The sequence below is a fragment of the Neoarius graeffei genome, chromosome 3 (genome assembly GCF_027579695.1).
Source record: "Neoarius graeffei isolate fNeoGra1 chromosome 3, fNeoGra1.pri, whole genome shotgun sequence".
In the NCBI taxonomy this organism is placed as follows: domain Eukaryota; kingdom Metazoa; phylum Chordata; class Actinopteri; order Siluriformes; family Ariidae; genus Neoarius; species Neoarius graeffei.
The window spans coordinates 29,421,006-29,432,316 of record NC_083571.1 but is presented as its reverse complement, the minus strand read 5'-3'; the positions used below and the strand labels follow the sequence as shown (position 1 = coordinate 29,432,316).

At 42.4% G+C, this 11,311-nt stretch overlaps 1 protein-coding gene across 1 annotated transcript; it reads left to right on the top strand.

The window, feature by feature from the left end:
• The first annotated feature begins 2,197 nt into the window (after positions 1–2,197).
• Positions 2,198–10,594, top strand: grhprb (glyoxylate reductase/hydroxypyruvate reductase b). The gene is made up of 9 exons (XM_060916611.1): positions 2,198–2,337; positions 2,479–2,609; positions 2,696–2,768; positions 2,903–3,019; positions 5,602–5,690; positions 5,821–5,925; positions 6,081–6,216; positions 10,000–10,130; positions 10,274–10,594. Exons 1-9 carry the CDS (start codon positions 2,198–2,200, stop codon positions 10,393–10,395), a joined length of 1,044 nt encoding a protein of 347 aa, XP_060772594.1. The 3' UTR covers positions 10,396–10,594.
• Positions 10,595–11,311: the final 717 nt, after the last annotated feature.

Below are 11,311 nucleotides of genomic sequence, written 5' to 3'. Positions count from 1 at the left end.
ATGTTCTCCCCGTGTCTGTGTGGGTTTCCTCCGGGTGCTCCAGTTTCCCCGACAGTCCAAAGACATGCAGGCTTGGTTAACTGGTGGCTCTAAATTGACCGTAGGTGTGAGAGTGTGAATGGTTGTTTGTCTCTGTGTCAGCCCTGCGATGATCTGGCGACTTGTCCAAGGTGTATCCCACCTCTTGCCCATAGTCAGCTGGGATAGGCTCCAGCTTGCCCGCGACCCTGCACAGGATAAGCAGTTACGGATAATGGATGAATGGATTTCTTAAAATCGCTCCTCTCCCCAATGCCCTCTCTCATAGACTTGTCCTCGAGCAGTAATCAAGCAGTGCACATACATGTGCTTTGGAGGAAGGGGGTGGGAGTTTTCAGTTAGATACTTTCAAATTCTATCCTACTCTTGCTGTTTTCTCCAAAATTACCTACCCTAGCTTTAAATTAAAAATTAAGAGAGTAATTAAAAAAACCCCCACAAACACCCCCCCAAAGACCGAAAAAAGGAATTGGCTTGAGCAGTGGTTGAGGTCCAGGGATCCTGTGGGGTTTTTCTTTCTTTATTTTTTAGGTTATACCAAATGCACCTTCTACAAGTGCTCTGTCCTCTAATCCACCGTTTCTCAACCACTGAGCCGCGGCCCGAAGCGCCATCGAGTGGGCCGCAAATTTTTTTTCAAGTTTGAAGCTAAATACTAAATAGTTCAGGATGTTGTTGTATCCCAAATCTGGTAGCTGGTCTGACATACACCTTTTAAGTGGAATAAATACATTTGTGGGTAAATTAAGATGATGTCACATTCCTCCTTTGCATTTAATCCCCCTGCGTGCACACACACACACACACACACACACACACACACACACAGCGTGCACGAGCAGTGGACAGAATAAACAAATCCATTTTGGGTTAAATTTTATGGATCTGTGACACCTGCTGGAAGAGAAGACCAGGGAGGATTGATAATCGAACAGCTGTGGTTTGTTGTTACCTGATACTAAAACTTCTAGCATCCTAGCAACCTTCTCAAAGATGCGTACAAAGCCCAGAAATTCCTCGCATAAATGATACAGGATTTATCTTGTAGTGTTTTGATCCCCAGGGCTTTAACCCTATAAACATATAAAAAGTTGTACTCCTCCATGTTTTCATCTGTTTGTCCGTGTAGAACGATGTCTGCAGCACCAGGTAGTTTGAGACATCGAGGAACTCAACAGATGGATGATTTTCCAGCTCATAATGAATGAATTAATGAATGAATAACTTTATTTAAACACGATAAGTTGATCAGCAGAGCTGGTACATGTACAGATACATATAATTACAAATACTTAAAATAAAAATAAACACAGTAAATAACTAAAAATATACAACCTTTAAAACAAAACTTAAAATCTGTTGATTATCTGTTAATTATCTTCACATTAATTAATAGTCTGCATAACTATTGTCTTTGTATTTAGTACCAGCTGCAATAGGATCAAACTTTATTCTACTAATGTCAAATTTAGCAAGTAAATTTTTCTTGAATAGGAAAAATCCTTCTTTGTTAGCGTGTAAGGATCGAATCCCATTGAGTGGTTTCTGTATCCACTTCTTTTGAGTGGACTTCTTGGTTTTAATAACTTGCTTGTTTGCTGAACACAAACATGGCAATAAGTTCTTGTGTTAATGGACCAGACTCCACTTTTGGATCATTAATCCCTTTTGACTGAGAATACCCTGCATGCATGGTTTGGCTTCTGGGACATCCATACAGTTTTAAATACAATACCTACAATTACAAACAGTTTGTTTTTATTGCATTTATTTAATTCCTGGACTCCCTTCTGTAACAGGGAGTGATGTTGCATCCCATTAATACACTTTACAATAGATCATTAGATTCTAATAGAATAGATGAGCCAAAATAATTGGTGATCTTTTTTTAATGGGCCTCGACTCGTTACAAGTATGAATAGGTGGGCCTTGATGCAGGAAAGGTTGAGAACCCCTGCTCTAATCCACAGATTGAACTGTATGTCTCATGGTGAGCTTTTTGCTGTTCATCCTGAGTTCATATTGGTCCAAAGCACTGAGTGTCCTGTCCAAAAACAACACACTCCCCCTGGGTTTTGGTGAGATTCCAAAGTCCTCTGTATGTGTAAACTATAAAGGGGACTTTGGCAGCAGGGGTTTGTGTTTCAGTGCGTTCAGGATGTGGTGTAGCAGAGCAGCAGTTCGGCAGGTTGTGCTCGGGCTCAGAGGAACACAGCGTGCCATGGCCACGTTACCACGTGTGTACGTCTCCCGTAAAGTGCCACCGCAGGGACTGGACATCCTACGCAAATCTGCACAGTGAGTTCTTGAGCCCTTGAGTATGTAGTGCACCAGAATTCAATCTGGCTGGAACTATTGGGTTCTGAGACCCATTGGTATTTGAAAGACAGGGAGTTTGGAGCCATTCTGATTTGGCATATCTGTCTTTCCTCCTCCCAGAGTGCAGATTGAGCTTTGGGACTCGGACGACCCTGTTCCACGGCAGGAGCTTCTGAAGAAGGTGAAAGGTTGTGATGGACTGCTCTGTCTCCTCACCGAGAAGATTGACGCTGAATTGTTGGACATTGCAGGTCTGACGCTAAAGTGCTCAAGCAATCATGATACTCTAGGAGGCAGAAAAGCTGTCTAGTTGAAATACATGTTTTATTGTATGTAGGTCCGAACCTAAAGGTAGTTAGCACGATGTCAGTTGGGTTTGATCATCTTTCACTGGACGAGCTAAAGAAAAGGTCAGTTTGCGTGTCTTTCTAAGAACGAATGATGTTTGTATTATTTGTATGCATATAGTTGATCAACTAGACATGCTTCATGTTTAACATAGATCTTATAATATCTGCCATGTTTGTCTTTTGTGTGTGTTTAGAGGAATCCGTGTTGGACATACTCCAGAAGTGTTGACTGATGCAGTAGCTGAGCTGACCGTTGCCCTTCTCCTCACTACTTCACGAAGACTTATTGAGGCTGCGCATGAAGTCAAAATGTACTCTATCACACACAAACACACAATTATGTACTTGAACACAAGAATCTATAAAACCAAGACAGTTGGCAAGACTTTTCAATGATACTAAGGGTTTAAATATGTAAACTAATGAAGGATCAAACATGGAACAAGTGAACACAGTTAGGAACAGACCAATGACAAGACAGATTGGTGCAAAATAAAAACAAAGGTAAATGGCACAATATAAATAGAAACACATCATGGAGACTTAAAGGTCTGATGACACGAACATGACTCTATGCAATTTCTTAAATAAACTATACAACATGGCAAACATGTTAGATTTCGGTTAGAATTACGTGAAAATAAGCTGTTGTTACGCGAATATCCAACTTTTAATTGCACAGCGCAAGAAAACTGGGTCCGTGGCTCGCGGCCATGCTGTGATGTCAGCGGAAGAACACGCTGCGGTTCACTGGCTGTTCTACTCAATGGAAATGGCGCATGAAAACGCTGGTGAACTCTCGAGTGCTAGCTCTTCCTCTGAACAAAAGAACAACCAAATACTGGTACTTTAAGCAGTGATCATGATGGCATGATTTTATCCGATTTTAAATAAATGAGATTGGTAATAATGTGAATGTTCACAACTAGTACATACAAACTCTACAGCTTCTGATTCAGCAGCTGCGTCATACTCCGCAAAAACATCAGCAAGAACCTACAATATAAATGGAAATGCAATACACTAAGCTCAAATGACTTTTGGAAAGTATAATTTCTAAATTTTTTCTACATATTCTTGAAGTCGGTCATCGGGGTACTTGCTACCGTTCCCTAACAACGCATGGCAAAGGGTAAAGTGTAGTGTTGCTACGAGTACTTGCTAAAGCCTCCGGTGGAAGATCCTCGATGTGCTGATAAGACATACAGTTCTATATAACACACAAGTGTCACGATAATCACAAAACAGATGCAAATTGTTAAAATACCTAATTTTTAAGCAATCATGTGTTGATCTCTTCCGAATAGAATCTATGATAGCCTACCCTCTTTACCCTTTGCTAGGTGGCAGTTACATGAAAGCCGCAAGCTTTCACAAGCAAATACATGACTGATATCACGCCGACTTTATGATTACATTTATGATTATCATGAATGTGTACTCTATGAGCGCTCTGGAGCGAGTGACTTCCAAGATGGCCGCGCAGACCGCATGGTTACTATTTTTAGCATCATGTCGGAGCACTCTATAGCTCTATGTACCTTTATCTTATGTCGTTTCTTAACACATGTTCTGACAGGAGGACTGTCTTTGGAGGAGTCGCCTTGTCCCAGGCGACTGCTGGATCCGGCATAGCTACTAGTAGACCCCCTCCGGAATACTGTAGGCACTGCTGATGGTAGTAACACACGTTTGTGCTGAACCGAACACCCAAGAGATTCTTTTAAGCTGGGAAGGGTGTCAAAACAATCCAAATCGAAGTGTTCAGAGCACAGGACGGATGTTGGTGAGGGCTCCCACTTGTCACGAGTGCGCCTGACTTGCCTCACCCACTTCGCATGCAGCTCGGGATCTCTGGGAAACTTGAATAAACTTACCCCATCCTTGCGGGTTTTGGAGCAAAAGCCAGCAACACAACGCGAAGGCATAATAACTATATATAATGTATAATAATAATACTAATAATGACAAACTGAACACCTGTCGCATCAACAACAAACTGGTAAGTGAGGAGGAAGATTCTTTCGCTGACGTCATATAGCCCCTCCTCCTCATTCGTCTCCTGGGTGCTGCAGCCCCGTCAAATTTGCCCAAATAGCCGCGTTTTTTATCATAACTTGTAAAATAGGCGCCTTCGTGAATTAATATATGGATCATCGGGAATTACTTATGTTATAAAACATCGCCAAAGATGTCAAAAACGTGTCATCAGACCTTTAAACAAGCAAAAGCAGCCATGCACAATGACACACAATCATCATCACTGCCGAACCCAATCCAGGCTTGAGGCGAACCATGTTTGGTTGACTTGGCCAGAATTGCAGCGGTAGGGTGGCCAGTTCCTTTCTAGGCACTCACACATACATTATTCACACCTATGGGCAATTTAGAGTCGCCAGTCGCCAGTTAACCTAACTGCATGTCTTTGGACTGTGGGGGAAACCAGAGCACCCGGAGGAAACCCACACAGACACGGGGAGAACATGCAAACTCCACACAGAAAGGCCTCTGTTGGCCACTGTGCTCGAACCCAGAACCTTCTTGCTGTGAGGCAACAGTACTAACCACCTGACACACTTTTGTACACTACATCAAATCTAAAGAATAACACTGAGCTTATTATAAACCTGGCTTTCATCTTCAAGCTCAGGAGTAAATTTCTTGCTCTGTATGCACTCCAAAATGTTATGTATATAAGCTCTTATTGACTGTATACAGTGGTGTTGAAGTCTTGATTCTGATTGGTCAGAAGGTGTTGATTATTTCTATCTGAATAGGTCCAGCTGAGAGGTCGTTTATGAAGGTTGATATGGTGAAGTTTTCTACAAGGAGATGTTTAACATTTTTGGAATGAGTCTCTAGTGCAAGTCAGCATGTATGTATGTGTGTGTAGTGGTGGCTGGGGAACATGGAGAACTCTGTGGTTGTGTGGTTATGAGTTGGCCAACAGTACAGTCGGAATTCTTGGACTTGGAAGGATCGGTGAGTCACCAGCCGATCACATGACAGCAGAGCAACACAAAAAAAAAAAATCATGCAGGTACAGCTAGTAGTATGAGCAAACTATATTAATGAAGTGTACTGCTTGTGTGTGTGTGTGTGTGTGTAACAGGACTGGCCATTGCTGAGCGTCTGAAGCCCTTTAAGGTGAAAAAATTCATCTACACCGATGTAGCGCCAAGACCGGAGCTGGCAGAGGCTATCCAGGCCGAGTACGGTAAAGAATCCTCAAATCGTCATTAAAATTCATCTCGATGGAGGGAAGAATTTATATTTAGTGATCCTACACCTGATACCAGGTAGTGAAAAAGATCAGTACAAAAATTGGGAATGAACATGATGTCATACTGGTGTGCACATGTGTGCGTGTAGTGTCCATGGACGAGTTGGCCAGAGAGTCTGATTTCCTGGCGGTGTGTTGTGCTCTGACTCCGGACACTCAGGGCATCTGCAACAAGGACCTTTTCACCAAGATGAAGAATACGTCCATTTTCATCAACACCAGCAGGTACACAACAGGAAAGAACTCAGCTACTGATACAGATCCGGGCCAGAGAGTTGGGGGAAGCTATAGCCTAATGGTTAGAGAAGCAGCTTTAGGGCTAAAAGGTTGCTGGTTCAATTTCCTGAACCAGCAAGAATGGCTCAAGTGCCCTTGAGCAAGGCACCTCCGGCTATGTTGCATATCGCTCTGAATAAGAGCATCTGCTGAAAAGCTCATGTTTGACATCATCAAACATGCACTAGCTCTGCACTTACAAATCCAGATGATCTAAATAAGGAATGAAACAAATTGGAACAGGAATTCGAAAGCACAGTTAATGTTTAGTCATGTTGTTTTCACCTGACTGTGAGCTTTACCTTTAATGGAAGGTTGTAGGCATTACTACAGTGGTGCTTGAAAGTTTGTGAACCCTTTAGAATTTCTATATTTCTGCATAAAATTGACCTAAAATATCAGATTTTCACACAGGTCCTAAAAGTAGATAAAGAGAACTCAGTTAAACAATTGAGACAAAAATATCCTTCGTCATTTATTTATTGAGGAAAACGATCCAATATTATATATCTTGGAAATGTGCTGACAGAGAGTGTATTAAGAAGATGGAAAGAGTAGTTTGAGGATTTATTAAATGAGGAGAATCCAAGAGAGAAAAGGTCAGATTCATTGGAGACAGCAAATCAGTAAGCAGAGTTGGTTAGTAAGGATGAGGTGAGGGCAGTCATGAAAAGAATGAAGGCTAGGAAAGCAGTCGGACCAGATGGTATCCCGATTGAGGCTTAGAGATGTTTGGGTGAGACGGCTGTGGAGTTCCTAACGAGATTGTTTAATAAGATCCTAGAGAATGAGAAAATGCCGAGTGAATGGAGAGTGTGCTAGGCCCAATATACAAGAATAAGGGAGATGTACAGAACTGCAGTAAATTACAGAAAAATAAAATCGATGAGCCACACCATGAAGCTATGGGAAAGGGTATTGGAGGCGAGATTGCTACCTCTCTTCTCAATCTGTGAACAGCAGTATGGGTTTATGCCAAGGAAGAGCACGTCGGATGCAATTTTTGCTTTAAGAATGTTAATGGAGAAGTACAGAGAAAGCTACATTGTATGTTTGTAGACCTGGAGAAGGCATACGATAGAGTGCTGAGAGATGAGTTATGGTATTGTATGAGAAAGAGTGGAGTGAATGAGAAGTATATTAGAGTGGTGCAAGACATGTATGAGAACAGTGAAACAGCAGTGGTGTGTGAAGTTGGAACAACTGAATGGTTCAAGGTGAAAGCGGAACTTCATCAAGGATCTGCTTTGAGTCCTTTCTTGTTTGCCATAGTGATGGATAGCTTGACGGACGAAGTGAGGCAAAAGTCACCATGGAACATGATGTTTGCGGATGATATTGTGATATGTGGTGAAAGTAGAAAGGAGGTTGAGTTGGGTTTGGAGAGATGGAGGTATACACTGGAACGAAGAGGAATGAAGGTGAGCAGTAGCAAAACAGAATACATGCACATCAATGAGAATGGGGATGAGAGTGTAGTGAAGATGCAAGGAGTAGACGTAAAGAAAGTTGGTGAATTCAAGTACCTGGGGTCAACTATGCAGGAAAATGGGGGCTGCAATAGTGAGGTGAGAGAGAGAGAGTGCAGGCAGGGTGGAGCAGTTGGAGAAGGATTTCGGGAGTCATTTGTGATTGGAAAGTCCCAGCAAAAGTGAAAGGTAAGATGTATAAGACAGTAGGGAGACCAGCTGTGATGTATGGATTGGAGACCGTACCCTTAACGAAGAGACAGACAGGAGGCAAAGTTGGAGGTGGCGGAGTTGAGGACGTTAAGGTTTGCGATGGGAGTAACAAGGTTGGACAGGATAAGGAACGAGAACATCAGAGGGATAGCACATGTGGAGAGCTTGGGAATTAAGCTAAGAGATGAGACTGAGATGGTATGGGCACATCCTGAGAAGAGATGTAGAGCATGTGGGAAGGAGAATGTTGAGGATGGAGCTGCCAGGCAAACAAAAACGAGGAAGGCCAAAGAGGGGATACATGGATGTGGTGAGAGAGGACATGAAAGTGGCAGGTGTGGTAGAGAAGGATGCGGAAGACAGGGAGCAATGGAGACGAAAGATCTGCTGTGGCGACCCCTAATCGGGAGCAGCCAAAAGAAGAAGCAGAAGATGTATATTATTTATATATATATATATATATATATATATATATATATATATATATATATATATGGCAAAAGTATATGAACCTTTGCTTTCAGTACCTGGTGTGACCCCCTTGTGCAGCAATAACTGTAACGAAATGTTTCCGGTAACTGTTGATCAGTCCTGCACACCGGCTTGGAGGAATTTTAGCCCGTTCCTCCATACAGAACAGCTTCAACTCTGGGATGTTGGTGGGTTTCCTCACATGAACTGCTCGCTTCAGGTCCTTCCACAACATTTCCATTGGATCAAGGTCAGGACTTTGACTTGGCCATTCCAAAACATTAACTTTATTCTTCTTTAACCATTCTTTGGTAGAACGACTTGTGTGCTTAGGATCGTTGTCTTGCTGCATGACCCACCTTCTCTTGAGATTCAGTTCATGGACAGATGTCCTGACATTTTCCTTTAGAATTCGCTGGTATAATTCAGAATTCATTGTTCCATCAATGATGGCAAGCCGTCCTGGCCCAGATGCAGCAAAAACAGGCCCAAACCATGATACTACCACCACCACCATGTTTCACAGATGGGATAAGGTTCTTATGCTGTAATGCAGTGTTTTCCTTTCTCCAAACATAATGCTTCTCATTTAAACCAAAAAAGTTCTATTTTGGTCTCATCCGTCCACAAAACATTTTTCCAATAGCCTTCTGGCTTGTCCATGTGATCTTTAGCAAACTGCAGACGAGCAGCAATGTTTGTTTTGGAGAGCAGTGGCTTTCTCCTTGCAACCCTGCCATGCACACCATTGTTGTTCAGTGTTCTCCCGATGGTGGACTCATGAAATTAACATTAGCCAATGTGAGAGAGGCCTTCAGTTGCTTAGAAGTTTCCCTGGGGTCCTTTGTGACCTCGCCGACTATTACACGCCTTGCTCTTGGAGTGATCTTTGTTGGTCGACCACTCCTGGGGAGGGTAACAATGGTCTTGAATTTCCTCCATTTGTACACAATCTGTCTGACTGTGGATTGGTGGAGTCCAAACTCTTTAGAGATGGTTTTGTAACCTTTTCCAGCCTGATGAGCATCAACAACGCTTTTTCTGAGGTCCTCAGTAATCCTTGTTCGTGCCATGATACACTTCCACAAACGTGTTGTGAAGATCAGACTTTGATAGATCCCTGTTCTTTAAATAAAACAGGGTGCCCACTCACACCTGACTGTCATCCCATTGATTGAAAACACCGGACTCTAATTTCACCTTCAAATGAACTGCTAGTCCTAGAGGTTCACATACTTTTTGCCACTCACATATGTAATATTGGATCATTTTCCTCAATAAATAAATGACCAGGTATAATATTTTTGTCTCATTTGTTTAACTGGGTTTTCTTTATCTACTTTTAGGACTTGTGTGAAAATCTGATGATGTTTTAGGTCATCTTTATGCAGAAATATAGAAAATTCTAAAGGGTTCACAAACTTTCAAGCACCACTGTAAACGCAAATCAGCTGTTCGTTGGGTTATTCATCAACACATGCACGAGTGAAACTTTTGAGTTCAGTTTGGTTGATGAAAAGCATTTAGACACAAATTTACTCAAAGACGAGGGGTGTGTGTGTGCGTGTGTGTTGAACAGAGGAGGTGTGGTGAATCAGGAGGACCTGTACACAGCATTATCTTCAGGCTTAATTGCTGGAGCTGGACTGGACGTCACTGTGCCAGAACCCTTACCCACTCACCACCCCCTCTTAACACTCAAAAACTGCGGTGAGCTCCAGTGTGTGTGTGGAACTATAATATTGCTTTATACATACTACAATATAAAGCAAGTGCTTTAGCTGATCTTTTTGAATCATCGTCTATGTTTCATGCACAGTGTGTGATCATAACGTGTGTTTTAATGTTTTTAGTAATCCTGCCACACATCGCCAGCGCTTCCTACAGTACGCGGAACGCCATGTCTGCGCTCGCCGCCAACAACCTGCTCGCTGGACTCCGAGGAGAACCCATGCCAAAGGAGCTTCAGCTCTAGAACCTGATTCAGAACCTGCTCATTAGAACTGCTGAGAAATGAATTGATGATTTTGGCCCCACAGACATCATTCGTAATGAAACTGTAACCTAAACATGTTAAACACTGAACATCTGGTTTATGTGTTTGTTTGTAAATAATTCTGTGGTGTAAGAGCCTGTGACAGTTCAAGTACCCAAGATTACAGCTATACAAGCGCAGGAATAAACGGCAAGACATTGTGATTTTTTTTTTTTGGAGGGTGAGGGGTGGGGTGGGGGGAGAGAAAAATCAACTGCAAAAGTGTAAAGAGATTTTTAAATGTCAGAGCTACAGCTTTCAGAATATAGCCATAAGTAGTACAGAATGAAAAGTAAGAAAGGTGAGAAGAAATGTAAAGAGAAAATAGACAAAAAGGAATGAAAAAAAGAGGAAACCACAAATGGAAACAAAAAAAAATAAATAAAGAACAAGAATGGAAACGAAATAAAAAGAAAATAATGGAAAAATGAGAAACGATAGAGATGGAGAATATAATATGAGCAAGGAAAAGGGAAATAAAATGGAAAGGAAGGAAGAAAGAAAAACAATGGAAAAAAAGAGAAATTAAAAAAAGAAAGGAATATCCATTATCCATAACTGCTTATCCTGTGCAGGGTCGCAGGCAAGCTGGAGCCTATCCCAGCTGACTACGGGCGAAAGGCGGGGTACACCCTGGACAAGTCGCCAGGTCATCACAGGGCTGACACATAGACACAGACAACCATTCACACTCACATTCACACCTACGGTCAATTTAGAGTCACCAGTTAACCTAACCTGCATGTCTTTGGACTGTGGGGGAAACCGGAGCACCCGGAGGAAACCCACGCGGACACGGGGAGAACATGCAAACTCCGCACAGAAAGGCCCTCGCCGGCCACGGGGCTCGAACCCA

Excerpts from the sequence above, each read along its gene's own strand:
- grhprb (XM_060916611.1), top strand. The coding sequence starts at position 2,198 with ATGTGGTGTAGCAGAGCAGCAGTTCGGCAGGTTGTGCTCGGGCTCAGA. Across the intron at positions 2,338-2,478 it reads ATCCTACGCAAATCTGCACA|AGTGCAGATTGAGCTTTGGG; the intron begins GTGAGTTCTTGA and ends TCCTCCTCCCAG. Across the intron at positions 5,926-6,080 it reads GGCTATCCAGGCCGAGTACG|TGTCCATGGACGAGTTGGCC; the intron begins GTAAAGAATCCT and ends GTGTGCGTGTAG.